Source organism: Trichomycterus rosablanca, chromosome 1 (genome assembly GCF_030014385.1).
Source record: "Trichomycterus rosablanca isolate fTriRos1 chromosome 1, fTriRos1.hap1, whole genome shotgun sequence".
NCBI classification, from domain to species: domain Eukaryota; kingdom Metazoa; phylum Chordata; class Actinopteri; order Siluriformes; family Trichomycteridae; genus Trichomycterus; species Trichomycterus rosablanca.
The window spans coordinates 44,456,075-44,482,185 of record NC_085988.1 but is presented as its reverse complement, the minus strand read 5'-3'; the positions used below and the strand labels follow the sequence as shown (position 1 = coordinate 44,482,185).

The 26,111-nt window shown below is 38.4% G+C and overlaps 2 protein-coding genes across 3 annotated transcripts in view; both read left to right on the top strand.

The window, feature by feature from the left end:
• The first annotated feature begins 801 nt into the window (after positions 1-801).
• On the top strand, positions 802-22,001 carry dhtkd1 (dehydrogenase E1 and transketolase domain containing 1). The gene is made up of 17 exons (XM_062993289.1): positions 802-1,043; positions 1,298-1,450; positions 2,968-3,179; positions 3,504-3,698; positions 10,652-10,921; positions 11,034-11,205; positions 12,404-12,602; positions 13,713-14,025; positions 14,662-14,746; positions 14,930-15,069; positions 16,274-16,424; positions 16,536-16,642; positions 16,943-17,107; positions 17,207-17,289; positions 17,890-18,059; positions 20,051-20,136; positions 20,263-22,001. The coding sequence occupies exons 1-17, from the start codon at positions 860-862 to the stop codon at positions 20,362-20,364; spliced, it is 2,787 nt and encodes a 928-aa protein (XP_062849359.1). The 5' UTR covers positions 802-859; the 3' UTR covers positions 20,365-22,001.
• A 2,981-nt stretch (positions 22,002-24,982) lies between these two features.
• camk1db (calcium/calmodulin-dependent protein kinase 1Db) overlaps positions 24,983-26,111 on the top strand; it is a 30,866-nt gene continuing 29,737 nt past the window's right edge. The window contains exons 1-2 of one of the 2 annotated variants that reach the window (XM_062993281.1): positions 24,983-25,601; positions 25,966-26,028. The gene's annotated coding sequence lies outside the window, so the exon portion shown is untranslated. The other variant, XM_062993277.1, reaches the window with a different exon arrangement.

The following is a 26,111-nucleotide window of genomic DNA, read 5'->3' as shown; positions in this document are numbered from 1 at the left end:
TGAACAGATTCATAAACACACTACCGTACCAATACCTTTAACATTATAGTGCAGGTACATGAAATAGCATTAATTCATGTCTTATTTCATGAGTAAGTAATAATTTATTCCTACATGTAATACATGAATTAATTCATAATTAATATGCACTAGTTCATTTTGTCTAATGTAAGTGGTGGACAAGGTACACAAACCATGTAGTTGAGTTGAAGTAGAGATATCCAAGGTAACATATTACTCCAGTAAAAGTAGTAGTAAAAGTAAAAATACTCTTTACCTCCACTAAAGTACTAAACTAAATTTACCTTCAAATGTACTTAAGAATGAAAGTAAAAGTATAATGATTTATTATGGCTCTGATGTTTTATTATCATTTCTGTAACAAGACTCTTGATTAATCAACTTTTAATTAATCAATTTTAGGTGAAAAGACTCTAGTGTCAATAATTTAGCTTAGCTGACTAAGCTAAATTCAGTTATACCTATTAATTAAGATAAACATGTAACATTTAGTGCTGAGCAAATGCTAAATAATAACAGTATTACGTATATTAATGACATCAAATTCATTATTTTTTTTAAAACAAAGCAACAAACAGCTAAAAATGCTTGATAAGTAGTGGAAATGAATGGGGCTCTATGGGATGTTTGGAACTATACAGAGCTCCACAACCCGGAAGCTGCACAGAAAATATGTCCCGCCCCCTTTCCAACGGTTCCCTATGGGAGTGTCGCCACTCTGTTCTCTCTACCGCTCTGCTCCTACCATTCCTCCCTATGGACGCTTCCTACAGTGTGTGAAATACTCAACCGGCTTACTGTCGCTGTTTTTCAAAGAAGCACCTGTGTGGACGTCAACATGTCTGCCTGCATTCTACTAAAGAGCTTACAGAAAGTCAACAGATATTCACTGAGAGTGTTCAGGGCGCCATTAGTAGCTGCATATCACACAGAGAGAGGTGTTTACGGTTACAGACCGCGCAGAGAGAGCTCGGAGGAAGCGGACGCGGAGCTGTCAGGGCGACTGTCTTCCCTCAATCAAGGTCAGCTCAGTTTACTCCCCATACTGCTGCCTGCTGATAGTAACGATCCACGTTAGAGTTTCTAACTGATCAGTTCTGATTATCGAATCATCTAGCTGCTTCATCACGAGGAACACCTGCTGTTTAATCCTTAATGCCATGTGTCCTCAGCTGTGCTGCACTAGATGAAGATATGTTCGAGTTTACTGCTTGCAATAGGTAAGCTCATGTTTGTGACCATGCTTTTACTTTACATCGCTGATTTGTGTTAGCAGATCATGGCCTTGCACAGCTGGTGGAGGCCTATCGAGCACATGGACACAAGGCTGCTAAAATTAACCCCTTAATGCCAGACGCACCTCTCATGGAGAAGGTACCAGAAATCGACCTCCTCTACAGCAGCCTCCCCAAATCCCTGATCACTGCTGGTAGGTCTACAGAACATATTGCATCTAGGGTTGTAACAGTACCATCATGCTTATAGTGCTGAAGGCAAAAGTGTAACCGATTTCTACAGATGTTTATTTTCTGTGTGCAAATATTTACAAAGAACAGTGGAGTCTTTGGAGCTGCTCGGTGGGTAGCACTGTCACCTCTCAGTAAGAAGGTCCTGGGTTTGATTTACATTACATTTTTGGCATTTAGCAGCTGCTTTTATCCAAAGAGACTTACAGTATTGTGACAGTATATTGTCTAAGCAATTGAGGGTTAAGGGCCTTGCTCAAGGGCCCAACAGTGGCAACCTGGCAGTGGTGGGGCTTAAACCACCTTTTGATTACTAGTCCAGTACCTTAACCACTAGGCTACAACTGCCCTTGATTTCCAGGTGTTGCGTTCCGGGTCCTTTCTGTGTCGAGTTCTCCCCGTGTCTGTGTAGGTTTCCTCAGGGAGCTCCAGTTTTCTCCCACAGTCCAAAGACATGCAGTCAGATTAATTGGAGCTACTAAAATCTTCCTTGAGGAAATTTGTTCACTTAGTTAGACAGATCTGCCATGAGTTACAAGCTGTTGTAATACAGGTGACGCTCTGCAGCATTGCAAACTTTACACCAGAATGGACTTTGAAACGACAGTAGTGCTTTAAGGTTCTACGTTAAAACTGTGGAGCAGCAGGTTTTTACTTATGTTAGACCTGACTTATAGTTCTTACACATCTAACCATGCAGACAAATTTCTCACAACATGATAGTTTGCATTTTCTTGCCAAATAGACTGCTGTTCCATGTACTTAATTTTTACTACATAAGACTTTTGGACTCCAGGTGTAATTTCTGACTAGTTGAATATATTATCTAGTTTAATTTGCTGTATGAATATTTTTCGACCTTTGTTTTATTTATTTTATTTTTTGTAGTAGCTCCCCTCCCCTTAAAGGAAATTTTCCAAGACATTTTAATTCCCTCTATGCTCCATGTAAATCCTTCAACACTTGTGCCACAAGTGTCATGACACCACTGTTACCCAACAGTTTTATCATGCTGAAATGTGCATGCATACTGGTGAGAGAATCCCCTGTTAGAGAGCACGCTGCAAGAGTAATACTTAACTTTAAACAATTGACCAATGCAAAACAAAATTCAACAGTCATGAGTGAGCTATTTATGTCTGCTGCCTCGATATAAAGAAAGGACTGTGCTGACCTTTTTATAATATTATTTATTTCATGAGTAGCTTTGAGATACTGGTTGCATCGTGAATAGCATATTTAGCTGTTATAAACTGCCAAAGTTTTGTCTTTATATGATTATAAGCCTACATCTGCATTGAAATGACTTATTAGTATTTTTTTCAAAGGTATATAAATTGATTGCTATTATGATTGTTGGTTAACAGTAGACTGATGACAATTGGATATAGACATATAAACATACAGAAGATTGCTTAGTTGGATATTAAACTCAACTTTGCACTTTTGTACATTGTCTTTGTTTTTTCCATTCTTGGAGGTTTACGGCACTTTGGCAAAGCTGAGGCCAGTACAGAAGAGGTGGTGGAATACTTGAAAGACACCTACTGTGGAGGGATCTCTGTGGAGACCAGCCAGCTGCAGACTCTGCAGGAGCGACTGTGGTTTGCAGATCGCTTTGAGGAGCTTAAGAAAGAAAGCTTTCCTCCTGAGGAAAGGAGGCAGCTGGCAAAACTAATGCTTGAATCTCAGGTACACATTCTGACGGAGGCTGTGCAAATTTTTGAAAGTATCAGAGAACAGGTCACGTTAAACTATGTTTTGATTTGTTTTTGATATAACTACTCTTATAGTTAGATAATGTTTGTTCTATGGTTGCTTTCTATATAATGTAAATAGACTATTATTTTTCTTATACACTCTGAACAGGAAATTACTTTATCTTAGGTTTTCACACACTCACCCATTCACTACTCAAACCCAGAAGAAAACTGAAAATGAACATACCAGAAGCAAGCATTAAATATTTATGGGCGTGTAGAGCATCTTTCATTTTTAACATTTCTGATGTTCCAGGAATTTGACCATTTTCTAGCCAGTAAGTTTGCCACAGTGAAACGCTATGGAGGCGAGGGAGCAGAAAGCATGATGGGATTTTTTCTAGAGCTTTTCCGTTTTGCAGCAAAGAGCGGAGTAACCGATGTGGTTATGGGAATGCCTCATCGTGGACGACTCAACTTGCTCACTGGACTCTTGCACTTCCCACCTGAGGTAAGTAACCAAAGATAGTTTTTTTCTGCTGTGCTTGTTTTGGTCGTAGATGTCAAATTGAGGAAACCAGTGACAGGCAAAGCACACCTCTGAACAAAACGTCTGGGGTATACTCCAAATATATATATACAGTGCTGTAAAAAAAACAACCTGATTTCTTCTATTTAAGACAACATGAGTAAACACAAAATGTAGCTCAGTAAGTGCTTGCCCTGCCTAATCCTATAAACTGGTTTTGCCAACCATGGCAGTAACAGCTGTAATCATGCCAGAATCTTTGTTATTGTGGAGGACATATCCACAGTCTTTCACTTGAAATTTACACACAGTGCTTTTAAGTAATACTACTTCATTATGAAAAATATATTTTTGGTATTATACATTACACCTCTTCTTTGCAGTTAAATAGGTTTTATTTCCAACTGTTTTAGTTTAAAAAGGGGTGTAGGAAAGGAGATGATTATGGGGCAGTTTATTGTGTATTGTTCACAATGTAACTGTTGTTACTGCTATTTCCCGCTACTCTTCTGGAGTAACTGCTGTCTTCTCTCTTACTTTTCTTCTTATTGTTATTATTGACAAGAATGTTTAATGTGTTTGCGTGGCTCTGTAGCCTTGTCTTGTGTTAATCATTTTGTCACTGAGAACTTTAGAAAGCTTCATCTACACCATGTTCAAGAATGGCAATGGTCTTACAACGTGAATGTACTATACACTGGCAATTCTCTTGAACGGATTTCCAGTGCTTCCACTGATCATTGTAGTTTGTAACTACAGACACATTTAGAATTTGATGTTTGCAGCACACTCTAAAAAAGTTGAGACGGGGCAAAATAAGTGTAAAAAGTTAGTGTTTTTAAAAATCTCTTAATAAGCAGGTGAATTGGTAACAGGTGTGGGGAATCATGACCGAGTATAAAAGGATTCACCAAAGCAAGCAATGATGGGTCAAGGCTCACCACTTTGTACCAAACTTCATGAGAGAATTATCAATCAGTTTGCCAATAATTGAGGTCTTTCACCATCTAATGTACACAACATTGTGAAAAGATTCAGGGAATCCAGAAAAATCTGGTCAGTGTAGGACCAGGTTCGAAACCACTGTTAAAAGTGCATGGCCATTGAACCCTCAGACAATGTTGCATGAGAAACCATGGTGTTGCTGTGCTAAATGTAGCTGCAGGGGATTGTGAGTACTTAACACAGTTCACTGCTGCAAAACTACAACAGTTAGTGTCCCATGTCCCTATTAAAAAAGATTGTCCAGCTGGCATCATATGTTGCTTTAACATGCATTTGTATTTTTCAGCATTGATGCCTATGATGCATTTAGAGATGTTCAAGTTGCCTATGACATTGACACAAACACATTCCTTACTATTAGATCATTGGCTGTTAAGTTTTGCTTTGGCACCAGTCTGGATGGCTCTTTTCCTCTTTATTGTGAAAAGCAAGTGAAAGGTACAGGTACAGACCATGGCACACATTTCCACTTCAGTCAGCCTAAGATAGTCTTAAATCTAATTTACTGAGTGATTATGATGTATGGCTTCTGCTTTAAAGAGTTAAATGGCATTTGTAGATGTAGCAACACGCTGTGATTAATAACAAGGGTTTTGGAAGTATTCCCAAGTTCATGTGGTTATATTTATTACAGATTGTTGTTTTTTATTGCAGTGCTGTCTGAGGGCGGGAATGCCAGAATGATTTAATATTCGTTTTCAGTCTTGCTCTCTATGCTTAGAGATTCGTTTGTATTCTCTCAATATTTTATTAATATTAATTGTATATAATGACACACCCACTTTTTTGGGTATGTATATACTCATATGCTTTTGTTTTGTTTTTTTATTTTGCAAAGTGACATACCTTGATGCATGCATGCTTATAAGCCGTTTGATAATGATTCTTTAATAACCAATCATTATAGCATTACTTGTTACCTATTACCTGTGTGACGTTCAGAACCAGGCATTTTTAATAATTATACAAACATCTCAGTATGAATAAATAAATAAAATAAACAAGCTTCTTAACCAGGAGGATTAATCAATTACTAACTTGATCTACTCTTTTCAAGCATTGATTTCCTGATTGCTTAGGTTGTTTGGTGCCTTCTAACAACTTTGAGTTTCCAGTGTGTCCTCAATTTTTTAATGCAATTTTATTTAATAAAGATGATGTCTTAAAGCAGGCTACCTCAGAATGAGTTTTTCACTGATCCATTATTCTGCTGTAGAAGCCATGACATGCGACTAAGACAGCATTCTGACACAGGCCTGTACATTTATTTATGCTGAGGGAAACTCAAAGTTGGCCAGAAATAATCCAAGAACCACCATAAATTAGCTGCTGGAACATGGACGACTTTGTCCACAGTTAAGCAGACTTCAGCATGGGCTTAAAAGCTGCTCTGCAAAGCTTGAATAAACTCTTGTGATGCAAATTGCGGCATCATAATGCTAGCAGGGGTGCCAGAGTGCATAGGAAAATGAACCATATTCAAATAAGTAATAAAAAGCAGAAAATTAGACAGTAATTTAATTACAGTTTACTTGCTACCACAGACTAAACCTATTCTTATTCTTCCACGTTTTCTACAGTTATAGTGAGCAAGAACAGACACATGGCACATGCATCTGCCAGTTAAGAAGTTTAAATCATAGAACAGCAGTAGTTGTAGTAAGCATGATTACCCTACTCATATCCATTTATGCTTTAACTTATGTATCAGAAACTGTACATCTACCTCTGTAGTCAACCCTACTAGTGGTAATATTGTAGCTATAATAAAGTAATTTAATAGCTGTTACAAATCACTGATACAAGCATACAGAGTAGCATTTTCGACTAAAATCTCAAGCTAATACTTTCCCAATTTCCAATGTCCATGCTTGTCAGAACTTGTTTTTCTTTTTTCACTTTTCAGTGTGCCGTAATTGCAGGGGACTATTATTTTCTTTTTTCTTTTTTGTCTACAGGCAAGAAAAGTAGCCAAACTTTGCTTTAGAAACATATAGAGTTTATTTTAGTCATAAGAAAATCTCATGACTTAAGTATTGTGAATTAAGTTGTAAGCTATGTAAATTTACATTTACATTTTCAGCATTTAGCAGACGCTTTTATCCAAAGCGACTTACACAATGAGCAATTGAGGGTTAAGGGCCTTGCTCAGGGACCCAACAGTGGCAACTTGGTGGCAGCGGGGCTTGAACCAGCAACTTTCAGTTTACTAGTCCAGTACCTTAACCACTGAGCTATCACTCATAATTAGTTGCTTGAATATAACAACTTGTACAATAATTCTAGTATTTTCTGTATGTGGTAAATGTGGTGTTCTTGTAAAGTTGTAAAGACTGTTTGATCCACTAGTTCAGGTAAAGATAATCTAAATTTACCCACGATTCCTGAAAGTGGGTTATTAATATCAGCAATATAAAAAAAACTTGATGTACCCCAAGGACGTCGACCCAGACATGGTTTACACTAAAAACCTGCTGTTTGTCCTTATAGAGTGAAAGAAAAAATATATATGGAGAAGTATTGGGACGGACTTCTTAATCATTGAATTCAGTGTTTTATTCAGTCGTATTGCCACCGGTGTATAAAATCAAGTACCTAGCCATGCAGTCAGCCATTACAAACCTTTGTAAATGAATAAGCTCACTGGATTCCAGTGTGGTGCTATAAAGATATACTATAGATGTACTATATAGAATGCAACCAGTTCATGAAATGTCTTCCCTCCTCGATATTCTACAACCAGCTGTGAGTGGTGTTACTGAAAAGTGGAAGCGTTTAGGAAACGCAGCAACTCGGCCAAGAAAAGTTAAAGAGTGTTGTTATTTAGTGCCGATTTGCTTAGTGCATAAAAGTTGCCAACGCTCTGATGATTCAATTTACATTTACATTTCGGCATTTAGCTAAGTAACTTACAGGTGTGACAGTATACAATCTAAGCAATTGAGGGTTAAGGGGCCTTGCTCAAGGGCCCAAGAGTGGCAACCTGGTGGTGGTGGTGGGGCTTGAACCGGCAACCTTATGATTACTAGTCCAGTACCTAAACCTAGATATTCAATAGCTACAGAGTTCCTAACATCCTCTGCCATTAACATTGGTGTTTTTTCTCTGTAGAGACCTTTAGTTCCTCTGTCAATTGGAATCAAGCGTTCTCACACAGATCCACATGTGCAGAAATTAACATTAACTAAGACTGCATACTAATCCAAATAATAATATTTTACAGTTCCAGTATTTATCATTGACACAATACAAATGCATAAAGTATTCCAGTTCTCAGTTACTAATTAGCTTAGATGAAGTTAGACCACATACTAATGCAAAACAGCTTTGTTTTGTGGTTTTGATGCCTTACAGTTATGAATAACATCTCAGAATAAGTCTGTAAGCAGAGCTGGCGAATGCACACTGAGGGTGGGTCAGGGTGCTTTTTAAATTGCCGTTCTTTCTTCGCAGAGATCATTAGTTCCTCTGTCAACTGGAATCAAGTGTCAGCTGTAAATGAATTTAAACTTGAAGCATTAATCAAACAGTTACTGTATTGGTGGTTATTGGTTAACCGGTTAATCATTGACTTTCCTAGTTGCAGTTAATGTGGTGAAGGTAGTGAAACTACAGAACATTTTTACTAAGGTGATGTGGGTGTTGCATAACTTTGTTCCTTAAATAAATAAAATTTGATGTTTTGTGTATGTTACCCATCATCTGAAATAATTTAGTGTGATTAATATGCAATACCAAAGGTAAACAGAAATAGAGCAACTACAGTTTCTACACCACTGTATGGCCTCTTAAAGAAGGTATGATAAAATATAGTAATCATGTCTGGAAATTAATAGCTTTTATGAGAATATGAATGGTTTCTGTATTTAAGAGTGGGTTGTATTATTGGTTTCTCCTGATGATGTAAAATGAAAATATGTATGTTCTGTCGGTGGTTGTAATTTGAGCAGGAGTGTTGCGCTTGCCATCTAGAATTACATCAAGATTCTTTGTTGTTTGTGCTGGATAGAATGTGAGGGTGTCCATGCTCTGTGATGAGAAGCATATAATTTGTATGTAATTACATGCAGCGAAATATGACTTGTCTATTTAAAATAAATAAAAATGAGGGATTCAGATGCTTTTTCAAAGCTTTATGTATCAAAAGTATCAAATGGAGTGAAATCACCAAAGTTTCAGTTGATGTTTTCTAAATAATAATAAAAAATACAAATCATTGCAAAATTAAGACATTAATGACATGTTCAGATGTGAAAATGTAGGCCTATATTTTAAATAAAATGTTAGTACAGCTACATATGCCACTCTGGATGCAACCTGTTTTTCAACAAATAATAATAAAAAATACAAATCATTGCAAAATTAAGACATTTAAAAACAGCAAACATTTTCATCATAACACTATTGGTTTCCATACATGATTTGAAGTAAATAATGTAAACCAGACTTAGTACTAATAGAAGCCCTGGCAAAACTGGCTAATAAATTCAGTAGATAGAGTATACACTGAAATTAAAAGGCAAAGTGTTATTAGATATTATATTTGACAGAACAGAAGTATATATATATTTTAATTTACCCCATATTATCATAATACTGTATAAAATATTTTTCTTACTTTAAATTTTACACCTTCTTTCATTTCTTGCACTATAAATAACTTGCTTCTCAAAGAGCCCAAATGGCTTTTTTAATCTTAAATGAGAAGTCACATGCCTATGTACATTTAATAAAATTAAAAGACAACTGGCCGTTTAGTAGTAAGTCATGTATGTGTAATTAGGTTACGGCAGTTATTTGACCTTCTAAAATATTTCAGCTGCTGTCAAAAATTCTACAGTGTCATTATAATATAACAGTAAAAGTTATTTTATTAGAAGGGGTGGCACATTGGCTCAGTGGGTAGCACTGTGGCCTCACAGCAAGAAGTTCCTGGATTCATTCCCCAGGTGGAGCAGTCCGGATCCTTTGTGTGTGGAGTTTGCATGTTCTCCTTGTGTCTGCGTGGGTTTCCTCTGGCAGCTCTGGTTTCTTCCCACAGTCCAAAGACATGCAAGTGAGGTCAATTGGAGATACAAAATTGTCCATGACTGTGTTTGACATTAAACTTAAACTGATGAACCTTCAATTCTCGTTACTCATTACACAAGATTCATCAATACACAAGGTTATATGGAACACAATGGACAATTTTGTATCTCCAATTTACCTCCCTTGCATGTCTTTGGACTGTGGGAGGAAACCGGAGCACCCGGAGGAAACCCATGCGGACAACATGCAAACTCCACACAGAAAGGACCCAGACCGCCCCACCTGGGGATCGAACTCAGGACCTTCTTGCTGTGAGGCGATAGTGCTACCCACTTAGCCACCGTGCCGCCCCGCTTCAATGCATGTAAAACAGCTTAATGTAGCAGTAATGTACAACAGTAACATAAATATCAAGACCAGAACCTGTTCAGCTCTGTTTTTCCAACAACATGATTAAATAAAAGATCAACAGAGCAGATATTGGGTCAAAAGGCAGAATATTTGAATCATGTTGTTTTAAAAGATAATGTTTTACACATATTCACACATGCAGAGTTTATTATTACTTAATCACTTTTGTAGCACGCGTTTCCGACAGAGGATCCACCTGAGAGCAGGTGGGCACATTTTAGCCCTACATTTTGGGTAACACCTGCTGCATATGAATGCTAAGATTTGTCCAGATTTCATTAGATTTCTCTTTTAGTGGCACCAAGGGGTGTGAGAGATCTCCAGCTCTATTCCTAATTTAAATATCAACAACCAGATGTGAAAATAAACAGAATACCCTTTTAATCATCAATCAAATTATAAAAAAGACTCCTGTTGTAGATCTTATTCCAAGTTAGTGTATTGCTCCTGACATTTTCTTTGTATTGTCTATTTTTTATTTACTTCAGTTGATGTTCCGTAAAATGAGGGGCCTGAGTGAGTTTCCCGAGAACTCCCCAGCCATCGGAGATGTGCTGTCTCACCTTACCTCCTCTGTGGACCTAGAAGTGGGTACTGGGCACCCAATCCATGTTACCATGCTGCCTAACCCATCACACCTGGAGGCCATCAATCCAGTGACTCAGGGGAAAACACGTGGCAGACAGCAGGTCAAACAGGATGGAGATTATTCTAATGAGAGCCACGCTCGGCCAGGAGATAAAGTCATCTGTCTGCAAGTACTGTTCTGTTTTTAGTATAATATTAGGCTTGTTGTTACAAATGTACATAATGTGAATGTAATTAATGTCAGAGCTCTTCAATGAATTATCTGTTGTGTTGTATCTATAGGTTCATGGAGATGCTTCGTTTCCAGGCCAGGGAATTGTACCAGAGACATTCACCCTGTCCTGCCTGCCCCACTTCAGGGTGGGTGGAAGTATCCACCTTATTGTGAATAATCAAGTGGGTTATACTACACCATCTGAAAGGAGTCGCTCCTCTCTGTACTCCAGTGATGTTGGTATGTTTAAGCAGCAATTGTGCTTACAAACTAGTGGTAGTAAAACTGATAGATGGTTGTTAAAATAGCCATAAGTTTTTATGTAGTGGGTGTAACAATTGGTATAAAATCATGAAAAGAGCACCATTTGAGTTATTAGGATGTATATGGGCAGCAAAGTGGGTAACACTGTCGCCTCACAGCAAGAAGGTCCTGAGTTCGATTCCCAGGTGGAGCGGTCCAGGTACTTTCTGTGTGGAGTTTGCATGTTCTCCCCGTGTCTGTGTGGGTTTTCTCCAGGAGCTTTGGTTTCCTCCAACAGTCCAAAGACATGCAAGTGAGGTGAATTGGAGATACAAAATTGTCCATGACTGGGTTTGACATTAAAGACTTGAACTGATAAATCTTGTGTAACCAGTTACTATCTGTTCTGTCATGAATGTAACCAAAGTGTGAAAAACATGATGTTAAAATCCTAATAAAATAAAATAAAAGGGCGCTCAGGTGGCGCAGCGGTAAAACACGCTAGCGCACCAGAGCTGACGTTTCGAACTCGTCGGTTCAAAACTCGGCTCTGCCATCCGGCTGGGCTGGGAGGCTACATGAACAACGATTGACTTGTTGTTCATACAGGATGGGAGATAGGGGTCTCATAACTGATGCAATTACGACCTCTGCTGGCTGATTGATGGCACCTGCACTGAGTCAAGGAATAATGGGGTGATCAGGGTGTGGCTCTCCGTACACAAAGCTGATCCGCATATGAACTCAAGTTACTTTGCTGTATAAAATGGCTTGTATTGTCTCTTGATCATAGGATGAGGTTACATTATTTAAGTCTTATGAGGGGTTTCCACATATTTTGTAACCATATTTGGTGACCTTCATTAAGGTTTGTGTTTCAAACACATCACTAACAAAAAGGGCAAATCCAGAACAGAAACTATATATACAGTATTAAATATATGGACCACACTGTTCAAAATTCGTGCCCTCTAGTGGCTTGTGTATGCTATGACACAAGCAGGCTTGGTTTGAAATTACAGCTGTACTGTGACCTATCATTAAATAGATAGCTTGGGTAAAACACAGCGCATCTTAAATAAATACAGTTATTAAACAGAACAAAGTTACACTTGATAACTTATTGATAGCTTATTAATAACTGGAAAGTAGAAATGAATTGTTGCTTAATACACTGGTTTGATGTTTTCTGCAGGGAAGATGGTGGGCTGTGCTGTCATTCATGTGAACGGTGATGATGCCGAAGAGGTTCTCAGAGCAACACGGCTGGCCGTGGAGTATCAGAGACATTTCAGGAAAGACATTATTGTGGACCTGCTCTGTTACCGGCAGTGGGGTCATAATGAGTTGGACGAGCCATTCTTTACAAACCCAGCTATGTACAAAATTATCCGGTAAGCTTATTATTTGTCTTCTTTCATATTCGGTACTAAGTAACTACCTAAATACCTCAGAAAATGTCCTCAAAAATGAAAGCTGCTGAATGAAAGTTACAATGTGATGAGACAAGAGGCAAAAGTTGTTTATTTTTAATGTGCTGGTGATGTTCGGCCGCAGGGAGTGAAGCATCTTTTGGTGATGCAAAATGGTGAAATCCCCTTTGTCTTTCTTTAACTATTAATCCAATAAAAGGAAACAATATTGTTTGTGCCTTAAAACACATACTACCATACAAAATGAATGATTCCTTTTGGCTGCTCCCGTAAGGAGTCGCCACAGTGGATCATTCGACTGCATATTTGATTTGGCACAGTTTTCACGCCATATGCACCCCCAGTAGCTAGGTTCACGTAACACCATGCACCTACTGTATTTGTGAGGCCAGTCTGGGATTTGAACCTCATGAGCTCAGGCACTGCTGTGACCAGCAGCATGGCTCTTACCATAACTCCATATAAGCTCACTACTACTATACCAAATAACATGTATCATTAGTACACCACAATGTGTCATTACTATACAAGGCAGATGGAAAGTATAGGGTTAAAACCAACCACTAGTTACTTATTCACTATTATAATATTTTTTTAAATTAGGACTATAACTACATTTAGTATTGACAGATATACTTACCACAAAAAAAAAAGAACAAGCAGTAGTTAAACTGTAGTTTCCATGGGATGTCTAGACTTCTGGATTTTAAAGCACTTAGTTGATCACTATCAGTCTTGACTCAATATTGTATAGAAATTTTAACAACCAAGTTAAGCAATTTTATAGTTATATTAAATGTAAAAAATACATGTAACTGGACTTTACTATATTTTTTAAGATAAGGCTTAATGACCAGAAGGTCGCTGGTTCAAGCCTCGCCCCTAAAGCAAGGCCCTTAACCCTCAATTGTTTGCACTGTATTCAGTCACATTAGTATGTTGCTATTGATAAAGATGTCTGCTAAGTCATGAAAACATAAATAACAACGGACATCCCAAAAATAGTTGCTGACTACTTCAAATGTTTTTAATTTCTTAATCTTTTTTCATCTTCTTTATTGAATTTCCCAGCTCCAGGAAAAGCATCCCTGACTCCTACGCTGACCAGCTGGTCTCGGAAGGGCTTATGACCGAGGAAGAATGCAGTCAGATCAAGACTTCCTACTACTCCATGCTCAACGATCGCCTTGCTAACATGACTTTGTACAGCCCTCCTCCCACCAACCTGCAGGGTCGCTGGGGAGATCTTGTGGAGCCACAGAACCGGATTTCATCCTGGGACACTGGTGCACCTGTTCCTTTGCTTCAGTATGTGGGGGCAAAGTCAGTGGAGATACCTGAGCATATCCAGATGCATAGTCACCTCATGAAGACTCATGTAAAGGTACACAGTGGCTTTTAACTTTAGTGTGTGTCTTCCAATACTAACTTCTACATCGTGTAAACGCTCTGACAGTTAGGTCAGGCGTGTCTATATATTATTATTATTTTTTGCCGGATTAAGTTTGTCATATTAAAACCAGACCTTATCCTACATTAATGTTTTATATTCCATTGAAGGTTTTCCATGGGTTAAGGTTGGGGCTTTGTGCAGGCCATTGAAGTCTCTCCACACCATACTCATCCAATCATGTCTCGATTTATACACAGGGGCACAATCATGTCTAAAACCTGAACTCAGTAATTATATGTGGTGTCTGCATTCTTGTGGCAATTTAGTGTATAATCATATTTCTCTAACTATTCTATTCTAACTATTTTATTTAAGTACAGTAGGCCCACAAGATAAAAAGTAACATAATGCATACAGTATGTGAAACATTTAAAGTAAACATTAAACGAATGTAGGTAGTGTTAAATAAGTATTGTGTACCAACTATAAATGTATTTTCTGAGAGAAGCTGCAGGCTAAATAAAGTGTGTCTACATGCTTCCCATAGGTGCTGCTGATTTACTGTTTTGCGTAGTTTTTATTAGAATGGGTAGAACTGGACTAAATTTAATCTCTTTTCTCTTTTAGTCAAGACTGCAGAAACTTGAAGATGGAAAAACACTGGACTGGTCCACTGCTGAAGCTCTGGCTTTCGGAACGCTTCTCAGTCAAGGTATGCAACCTGCATCAGGCACAGAATTATAGATTTGCCTATAATCATATAGTCATATAGTCTTTTTAACATTAAACAGAAGCAGGTTATAGATATCACCTAGGTGGAACATCTGAGCTGTGTTTATAAATGTACCGTGTTAGAGCTTGTAATGTAACTGGTGCTGTGCTTGCTTCATTACAGGTTTTAACGTGCGCATCAGTGGCCAGGATGTTGGTCGTGGTACATTCAGCCAGCGCCATGCTATGGTTGTGTGTCAGGAAACCAATGACATGTACATACCTCTCAATCACATTGACTCTCAACAAAAAGGCCATCTGGAGGTTAGATTAGCACTTTATGATTAAAAATGTATAACCAGGTTTATACTTCTAGTTTACACTTGCTGATTTGAATTACTCTTGGTCCTACATACAGTGTATTGAAAGCCTATTTTAAGTTCTATTTTTTTTATTGTAGGTAAAAGGGGGTGGACAAAAGTAATTAAAAAAAATAACAGTGCAATTTGGCATTTTGCTCCCTTATTCTGCTATTTTAGTAGTAATGCATCAATTGCTCTCTGTGGTTTAAACTTATTCTGTTGTGCTTCTGTTGGCACTACAGAGCAGCTCACAAGAGATCACACAAGATTCTCACTGTTAACTCTCAGGTGGTGCAGCGGTAAATTACGCTAGGCCACTACCACTGGGATCCAGGGTTATAGTTTACAGCAGTGCTATCGGCCAGTCGGACATCTACATACTGACATGATTGGCCATTGCCAAGGCCCCGCAATGGATTGGCGTCCTCTCTGGGTGTGTTGCTCCATTGCACCCAGTGATTCCCAGGAAACAGGACCCACCGTAACTCTGACCTAGAAAAAGCGATGAAAATGGATGGTGAAATGAAAGGTGGAAAAAAGTCTTGGTCTCTGTTCCACCCTGGTTGAGGAGAGCCGAGACTGTCACGCCCCCTTCGACACGTGTGCAGTAGCCGACTGCATCTTTTCACCTGCACGAGGCGAGTTCATATGCCGATCAGCATTGTGTACGGAGAGTCACACCCTGATCAATGCATTATCTCGTCTCTGTGCAGGCGAGATCAATCAGCCAGCAGAGGTCGTAATTGCATCAGTTATGAGGTCCTGTCCGGCTCCCACCCTGTATGAACAACAGCCAATCGTAGTTTATGTAGGCGCCCAGCCTGCCGGATAGCAGAGCTGAGATTCAAAACGACGAGTTTGAGATGTCAGCTCTGGTGTGCTAGCGTGTTTTACTGCTGTGCCAATTGAGTGCCTTGTTCTCTGTTTATGCAGCCTTTTTATGCAGTATAGAGGCAGGGTAATGCCAGCTGATTGGTTCGAGCAGAGTAGAAAAATTACACAAAACAATCAACCCACCCAGTGAATTTTATTTTCGGTCATATTAATTTAAATCCTAGGTTGTGGCATTGATTAATATAAAAATTCAGTAGAGACTGAAAACTTTTATCAGTAAAGCATCAGATATGAAAGGTGCAGCATGTTAGCTGTCTGCTTTTCTTTCTCAGGTCTGTAACAGTGCGCTGTCTGAAGAGGCAGTGTTAGGTTTTGAATATGGCATGAGTATTGCACAGCCCAAACTGCTGCCCATTTGGGAAGCTCAGTTTGGAGATTTCTTCAATGGAGCACAAATAATCTTTGACACTTTTGTCTCTGGAGGTAACAAAAAAGCCTTACAAATAAATACATACATACATTTCAACAGCAACATCTAATTTCACACTGGGAAAAGATCTTTTTTTATTATAATTATATGAATTATGTGTCTAGGTGAGGCAAAGTGGTTGCTGCAGAGCGGCATGGTTATTCTGCTGCCACATGGCTATGACGGTGCTGGACCTGAACATTCATCATGCCGTATTGAGCGTTTCTTACAGGTGAACATGCACACATACAGTGTTCTGTTATAGCTATTCCCTGTAAGTGTAAACCTAGATGTAAATGATCTGCAACAGAAAATTACGAGGGTTCTTCAAAAAGTTTCTGCACTTTTTTTTAACTCCGTGTATTCTATTTATGTGTTCTCTGTAATAGATCTTTCTTAGCTTTAACTGCATTACTATATAAGACTGATTTAGTTAGGACATGCTGTAGGAGCTAGCTAGAGCCTAGAACCTTTTCCTGATAAGTGTTAGGCTTAGTTGTTATGTTATTTAGACTCTTTTCTCCCCTAGTAGCTGTGTGATAGTAAGGAGGAAGGCATCGATGGAGACACAGTAAACATGGGGGTGGTGAATCCCACAACACCTGCTCAGTACTTCCACCTGCTGAGGAGACAAATGATCCGAAACTTCCGCAAACCTCTTATTGTGGCATCACCCAAATCCCTGCTGCGATTTTCAGTGAGTTTTCTTCCCAGGGCATTTTGTGTGATGGATGAGTCACCTAGTTTGCATCACTTTATTTATGTACCAACTGTTATTTTATTTTTGTACCAATAGGGGGCAGTTTCGAGTCTTGAAGAGATGAGCCCAGGCACTTCTTTTAAGCCTGTAATTGGGGACAACTCTGTTAATCCTGAGAGGTAAGCCCCGTGGCAAGAAGACAGGTTTATTTAATTTCACCAGTGTGTGAAATGTGGTAAGGGCAGTGGTGAATTTGCAGTTAAGGTATTTGACTGTTGATTAGAAGTTTGAGGGTTCTGATCACCACCAAGCTGCATCTGCTAGTCCTTTGATCAAGACCCTTAACCCTTAATTACCTAATTTACCTAAATGTGTTTTGTTTTGATGCATTGCTTGTGTTGCCTGGGTTGTGGTAAAAACATGGACAAAATGTGGGTCTCTTGAAAAAAAAAATTGAAAAGCATAGTCTGACAAGTTTAGTGTTGAGAAACTCCAGAGGTGTGCACCTTATCTAAACTAAACACTTTTTAAATTAATTGAAACATTGATTGAAACCTTATTATGCTTCTTTAAAGTGAACAGGCAAAACATTTCCACAAGACACTCAAATCTCCAAAATCTGTATGGAAAGAGGGCAAATGTTTATTTATTCATCTAATTTTAAACCAGGCCACTAGTCAGCTGCCTTGATACCTTCAGTCACATAATGTTTGTAAATGTAAGTACTGTATGTATGAAGATTGGCTTGATAATAAACCTTCTATGATGTGTTGTGGTAGTGTGCAGCGGGTGCTGCTTTGCTCAGGCAAGCACTATTATGCGCTGCTGAAGCAGAGAGAGACGATTCCTGAGGCATGCAAGAACACAGCACTGATCAGGGTCGAGGAGCTGTGCCCTTTCCCCACAGACGCTCTGCAACAGGAGCTTCACAAATATAGAAATGCCAAAGGTGAGCCTTTGCCATGTCTTCACATTCTGCATAGCAGCCAAAGCTGTATAATGTACACAGGTTCCTCAAAAAGTTTCTGCACTTTAACTCTATTTATTAAGAAATTCAAAAACAAATGACATCACTTTATTATATAGTCACCTTCCAATGCATTTTTCCTAGCGTTGTATTAACTTTTTAATGCTATCAGCAAAAATTTTTTGGGGTTGACCACGTAGCCACTGATGCACTGCTGCTTTCACATCATCATCACATGAAAATCTTCTTCCCCTTAAAGCTTCTTTGAGAGGTCCAAAAAGGTGGAAATCAGATGGCACTAAATTCAGACTATAAGCTCACTCAGTCTCTCAGACACGACAAATTACTACTCCTCTCGCCCTCACCATTTCCAACCAAAATATAAGTGTGGAAACTTTTTGAAGATCCCTCATAAAAGCAATAATCAGAAGTAATTTGTGCTCTAAAATCTAGCATGTCTGATAACTGTGTGCTAACATTACCAACACAAAATCACAGTTCTTATGGTATATTCTAAAAGATGATAATTCAGTTGTAAATGTAAATTAGGCTTTGATTCTAAAAATGCTCTTCTAGTGCCACGTTTTGTTAAACAAAATTTTACAGCTAGTGATTTATGTTAATAGCTAAAATACTTAACGTGGAAAATTGACTATTTGGGTGCTTGGATTTTAAAGAATGGGAAGGCAGATGTGTTCAAATGCAAGGTACAGGACAGGATTTGGATGGTGGGTTAAAGAAGATAGCCCTAGTGGCTAAATGGTGTAAAATTCAATGTGGCACCACAAAGCATGATTTTTTAAACATTTACTGACCACTCTATTAGTTATACCTAATTTTGAAAGTGTCCAGACCCCTTTACCCATCAATCTGCACTTAAGCGTCCATAATGATTAAATGAAAACAATGAATCAAATATGAATTAAAAATAAAAAAAAGCTTTGAAAACCTGGGTTTGGGCAGCTTATCCAATTTTTCATAGCAGATCCTCTCAAGCTCAGATTAAATAGTGAGCATCTGTGAACTGCCATCTTCAGGTCTCTCCACAGATGTTCTATAGGCTGACTTATGGAGAGGTTTACCAACAGGCAGCCAACTCTAGGAAGGTTTAAGTTTGTGCCAAGCTTCTTTCATCTCAAGAATTTTAGGCCACCATGGTCATGGGGACACTAAAATCTTAATTTCATTGCTCAATCAATTTAAATTGCAATTTCACCAACCATACAGATGCAATCTTTATCTCCAAAACAGCAAGAGGTGCTTACAGTCAGTCAGGCCATGAACCAGACACAGGTTGGACTGGCAAGACTCATTGATGCAGGAGGAAATTAAGACACAGTGCATCAAACTCTTCAATGTATGGGGCTGTGTAGATGCAGACCAGTCAAAGTGCCCATGCTAACTCCTATATACATTATTGAAAGTACCTACAGTGGGCATTAAGGCAATGAAACTGGACACTGGAGCAGGTTGACGAATCCTGTTTTCTTCAAGAAATGTGTGAATTTTTTTTAGCCGTGAAAGCTATGGCACCAGGATGCACTGTAGGATGATCCACCTTGCGATGTAAAGAAATTAAATGATCAGCTAGTAATGTCCAGGATACCACAGGATTCCTTCATATGTCTTGTAGAGTTCTTGTCTCAGATCAGAGCAGTTTTGACAGCATATTAGGTGGGGGTCCTAATGATTTGGATTATCAGTGTATGTTCAGTCTACCACTGATGATATGCAAGAGGTTTTTATATGATGCTCAACAAAAGTTGTATTTACTCACCTCCATACTTTTAAAGTCAATGTTTCTCCCACCTAAATGGTAATTGTTTCTACATTGTCATTCACAATTATTCATTTTATGCAAGAGACCTGTGCTCATTTTCTACTTGGTATATTACTGTTTTTGTAGCAGGTGCCAAATCTTATTGCTTTTTTAATTAGTTATTGAAAAGCTTGTGCGACCTGTTCACTTATAGATTTTATCTGGAGCCAAGAAGAGCCGCAGAATATGGGATGCTGGACTTTTGTGTCACCCAGATTTGAAAAGCAGCTTGCCTGTAAAGTAAGAATCTGCTTCATTTTCTCATTTTGCTTATTCCTTTTTTCACATTCTGAACAATATTTATTGAACTGCATTAGATTTAAGTTCTGTGCAGTGTTTAACTTGTTTTGTGTTTGTTGCCATTAGCTGAGGCTGGTCAGTAGACCTGCCCTGCCTGCCCCTGCTGTGGGTATCGGTACCCTCCATCATCAGCAGCATGAAGCAATTCTCACAGCCTCCTTCTCCTGAGACTTCAAAAAGGATTAACTAACTTGACCCACAGTGATGGTGATACCCCATGTGGTACAGCTATCTGCAGACAGAACAGTTCATCCTACCAGTACTTGCCACTTTTTCAACTGTCCTAATCAAACATTTTGGCCGAGTTTACATTACTCATGTAAACATGTAATCATTGTGTATGTCAGAGTATCCATGTTTATATAGAAGAATATTGAATTCTGATAGAAGTTTACTGAGTAAACATTAGAAAGCATGTACTATATGCTGCTCTGTATGAATGCTATTTTGACACCCTGGAGTTAAAGTAAATGTTTAATTAATATGAAGTATTCATATCTAGCAGTGTGTAAAGATTACACGATTAGTATTAAGCATTACTGAGAGACAGCAAGTCCTGCTGTATTTTTCAAAGCATAGATTATAAAACAATGAATCTATTTTTGTCATTTTATTAAATATAAACGTGTCTAGTCATCATATTCATCAAGAGGAACACGAATATTATTTGAGATAAAAAGTCAATATAAGCACAAAACGAATAGCATACCTTGAGTATTTAAAACAGATAATCAAATATAAATTGATAAAGGTACTGTTGAACATTTCTAAACTGTTTTCATGTGTTTTTTTATTTTACAAACTAAACTGTTTATTCGTTGGATGAATATTTCAGGGCATGCTAATCTATCCAGGTACAATTTTTACTCACTTTTACTTTTGTGTTGGTGCAAAAAATTCAACACGTAAGGGCTATGTAAATTCTGAATGAATGTAGGATTTCACTGTCACAGTGTTTTCCATTTTTAAAACATGTAGAAGCATGTAAATTATAGGTATAACACAGATAGACTGAGGTGTGCAGTCTTTTTCCCTTAATGAAACTTGACCCTCCATTCCCCAAAATTTGTAAATCACCAATCACAGAGTAATTGGTTACATATTTAATGCCAACTGACAATCTGAGGTTGAGGCAGCTGAGTGACACAGCAGTAAATTACACTAGCCCACTACCGCTGGGATTCAGGGTTCGAATCCCCGATGGGTGATGTTGGCCCATCGGTCATTAACATACAGACGTGAACGTACAGATAATTACTATCTCTGCTGAAGAAGGATGGCCAAGGCCCTGTGATAGATGGACCCATGAACCTGACCAGGATAAAACATTAAAATAAAATAATAATGTTGCTAAAAATAGTTCACGAAACAAGCACTTTGCCATTCTGGAATGTAATTTTTGTCAAAAGTCACTTTTTAGTTTAAATGAACTGCATATGCTCATACAGAATTATTATGTCCCTTAAGGATCACTTTCTTGTTGTAGATGGTATAAACAAATGTAATGATACATGAGTGTATGAGTGTTTTGAACTTCAGTTGTGTCACATGGAAATCTGTTAATGCCTTTTTGTAACAGAAATGATGAATATGGGAGTTTTAATGTTGTCACAGTGTACTACTGCATGTGGGCTAGTGTAAAGCACATCATGCATAATCCTACTGCTACAATAACTGTAACTGTGGGGCAGTTTTAAGCTCGGATCCTGAAGTACCTTTGCAATTTATGTTTACCTGTTTTGTCTTGGGTAATTCAAAATGAGTTGTTAATTTTTTCTTATAAATATTAAATCAGAAGGTGTGTATGTGTTGTCTGGTTTTATATCTTTTCAATTTGATAGTTCAACATGTAAAGAATGAGCATGGGATGAGCATTATATCGTTTCTTGTGTGCCAGACTGGAGTTTATTAAGTGATGTAATTGTATTTTTTATAGGGCTGTCAAACGATTAAAATTTTTAATCGCGATTAATCTCAGAATTTCATATAGTTAATCGCGATTAATCACATTAAAAAAAATCTGTGTAAATGTTATAGAAAACAAGGATTTTTAAGTGAAATGTTGCAATTAAAATGGTGAACACATTTTATGCTAAATGTACTGATGTTAAAAACTGCTGGGACAAGAGAAAACTGTAAGGGAGTTTTATTCACTCACATACTAGGCAGTAAATGTCAGATTGTAGGTTAGAATTTCTCCATCAGCAAACATTGTAGATCAGCGGTGCTTTAGGTGGGATAAGGCGTAGTTATTGTATCAGACTTGTCTGTGGTTGTATCGTGACGATGGTTTGATGGACGTTTCTACACGAAGTGAGTGTGTTTTGACCCTTTGGGGCTTCCATAGTTCATGAACTAACGTGCTCGACTCAGCTTTCCGGTATTCGGTACAGAAGAAGAAGTTAATTAAGTGTAATAAAGTGTTCTGCTCCCGACAACTTGTGAATATAGCGTGTATTTATTTCTTTATTATGCAAGTGCATCACTACCACGATCGGTTACATTATGTTAACAAACCGCAAATGAAAAACGGTGGCAAGTCCGACATTAAAACGTTTGTTCTACCAGTCAAGTGTCAACATGAACTAGAATTTGCGTTAATGGCACTAATTTTTTTAATCGCGTTAAATTGAGGTCGCGTTAATGCGTTATTATCGCGTTAACTTCGACAGCCCTAATTTTTTACTATTCACTATATTCATATAAGTGCCCTAAATTTTGCTTTGTTTAACATAAAAAGTGTAGTTGATTAATAGGTAATAGATTTGTATGTTTTTATTTTGTTTGTTACTTAAAGGTACTGCTGACTTGTAACACTGGGACTTGAAGGCTTTCTTGCTCTCTGCTTCTGGACTCATTGGTGTCTTCTCAATTGGTTGGGTTGCTGTCGTTCTGCCTTTCATGTGATCACTCAGCTTTGTTGATGATGAAAGATGAGTGCAGATGTCCTGAGAGAGCCCCCATAGCTGTAGTACCTCCTAATTCTTGTTGTAGTTATGCTGTAATAATTAGGGGTGCAACACACATTTTTTTTTTACCCTGAGATGGATCAGACATGAACCTTCTACCCACCTGAGGCTGAAGTCTGTAGGTTTGCGGCTGCCTCGTCAAGAATACTATTCTTGGCTGCTTAGGTGGCACAGCGGTAAAAACACACGCTGACACCAGAGCTGGGATCTCGAATACATTGATCGAGTCTCAGCTCTGCCTGCCAGCGGGGTGGTCACATGATCAACGATTGGCCTGTTTTTCATATAGGGGTGGGGCATTAAGCCGGATAGGGACAATCATAACTGATGCAACTATGACCTCTGCTGGCTGGTTGATGGCGCCTGCACAGAAGCGGGGAAAAGAGTGCGGATCAGGATGTCTCTCCGTACACAGAGTATATACACCGATCAGCCATAACAATAAGACCACCTCCTTGTTTCTACACTCACTGTCCATTTTATCAGCTCCACTTACCATATAGAAGCACTTTGTGGTTCTACAATTACTGACTGTAGTCCATCTGTTTCTCTGCATGCTTTGGTAGCCCCACTACAGACCACTACAGAGCAGGTATTATTTGGGTGGTGGTCTAGAAGATGATCAACTCAAACAGCAGCAATAGATGAGCGATCGTCTCTGACTTTACATCTACAAGGTGGACCAACCAGGTAGGAGTGTCTAATAGAGTGGACAGTGAGTGGACACAGTATTTAAAAACTGCAGCAGCGCTTCTGTGTCTGATCCACTCATACCAGCACAACACACACTAACACACCACCACCATGTCAGTGTCACTGCAGTGCTGAGAATGATCCACCACCTAAATAATACCTGCTCTGTAGTGGTCCTGTGGAACAGGATGAAAGCAGGCTATAAAAAAAAACTATGTAGAGAAACAGATGGACTACAGTCAGTAATTGTAGAACTACAAAGTGCTTCTATATGGTAAGTGGGGCTGATAAAATGGACTGAGTGTAGAAACAAGGAGGTGGTCATAATGTTATGTATATTAGTCTACTATAGACCGAAATAAATGATGAACTCTTTAATTGAAATGAATGAATGTGTAGTTTATCTAATCTAATTCTAATTCATCCAAAATATTCTCTAGGAAAATGGGTCCCTGTTGAGTCTGGATCCCTTTAAGTTTTCTCCTTTGTAATATTTATGGAGTTTCTCTTTGTCACTGTTGTCCACGGCTTGCTCATCAGGGGTCAGTCCTGGAATCTATTGCTTTAAGACAGTGTCCATGTAAAAAGATATTAGCCAAATAAATTTGTCTTGACAGAATATGCAAGCTGTTTAATATTGCTGCAATGTAAAGACCCGGGTGAACAAACTGCCAACGTAATAATCAAAATTAAATCTTTAACAACATGCAACATGAAATATCTTTATATACTATACAAAAGTCACTGTATTAAGCTGCACGCTTAGAGGGCTGTGTCTCAATCCGCACACATACGCGTAGTTTAGTGTGCTCAAACTAGTAGCTTTACTATTAGCCGAAATCTAATTTAGTACACTATATAGTTTTTAGGATGTTTTTTGGAACACGTCTATCCGTTAGTTTCATGGTATGTGCAGGTGATGCTCGTTATTCCAACAGTTTCATGTTTACGTTCTTCATTTTTACTTTCTACTCGCTCAAACCACTGGTTAATAATTATTAATAAAAAAATGAATTAAAATTGTGTTAAAAGTAACACTGCGTGCACAGAGTGGCACAAAGTGAATGACATACGCGGTAAACGTAAAACGAGGCTTGAGCAAGGTGAGGCGCTACCCAGCTAGCAAGATAGATCTGGGCCGATTCCGGCTCAGGTTCGGCAGTGTCGGCTGTCTGTCGGCTCGGCACCCCGCATCTGGCCCGATTATGGCTGCATGTCGGCACTATCGGCTGACTGAGACTCGGCGGAATTGCGGCACCCCGCATCTGGCCCGATTATGGCTGCATGTCGGCACTATCGGCTGACTGAGACTCGGCGGAATTGCGGCACCCCGCATCTGGCCCGATTATGGCTGCATGTCGGCACTATCGGCTGACTGAGACTCGGCGGAATTGCGGCACCCCGCATCTGGCCCGATTATGGCTGCATGTCGGCACTATCGGCTGACTGAGACTCAAAGCAACTTTTTTTTAAACCAATATAATAGTTGTATATGTATGTATACCATTATTTTACAGTCGCTTGATAAGCTTGTTTGACTTGAACCAGATGTCCGTAAGCAATGATAACTGACAAGTGATTTTTAACTATTACCTTAATGTTAATACGTACATGGTGGTGAGAGATCAGTTCACTACTTCAACATGAAAGGTTCCCTGTACGCATGCGTGAGGAGCCTCGCGCACTTAGTTCAGTTTAAATAGGAAAACCGTTATTTTTTACACTGACACTGAGGATTTCAAGGTAACGTTAACTGCTGCTCTTTAGGACTAAAAACTTACTAAAACATTATATTAAAAATACTGATATATTGTAGTAACAGAACAATATATATAATCAAATAATTTCTTATTTTTGATAATTAATTTATTATAGCTATGTTTTAACATTAGCCAAAAATGCTAGCTTGGCAGGTACGGTAAACTAACTATCTAGCCAGCTATACATAAATATGGCAGCAAAGGCTATCAATATTAATTTAAAACATACACCTAAAGGAAACTTACACTGATATTATAAATACGATATAAACCATCTAACAATATAGCCAAGTTATATTACACACATAATATTTTAAAACGATTACATTAGTTACCTATACCTACAGCTGTATGCTTTTCGTGATGCCACTCCTGCTGCCTGAGTGAATCAATAAACCATTTCTAACCAGGTAAACATATTTAAACTACAGTTACTTTTTTTCTTATTCAAATTTTGCAGTTCCACTTAATGATGGAAAAGAAATGTTGAATA

What these genes read in the sequence shown, in the direction of transcription:
- dhtkd1 (XM_062993289.1), top strand. Translation starts at nt 860, where the DNA reads ATGTCTGCCTGCATTCTACTAAAGAGCTTACAGAAAGTCAACAGATAT. An exon ending in GCTATGTACAAAATTATCCG is followed by an intron (nt 12,603 to 13,712) that starts GTAAGCTTATTA and finishes TGAATTTCCCAG; the next exon opens with CTCCAGGAAAAGCATCCCTG. An exon ending in TCATGAAGACTCATGTAAAG is followed by an intron (nt 14,026 to 14,661) that starts GTACACAGTGGC and finishes TTTCTCTTTTAG; the next exon opens with TCAAGACTGCAGAAACTTGA.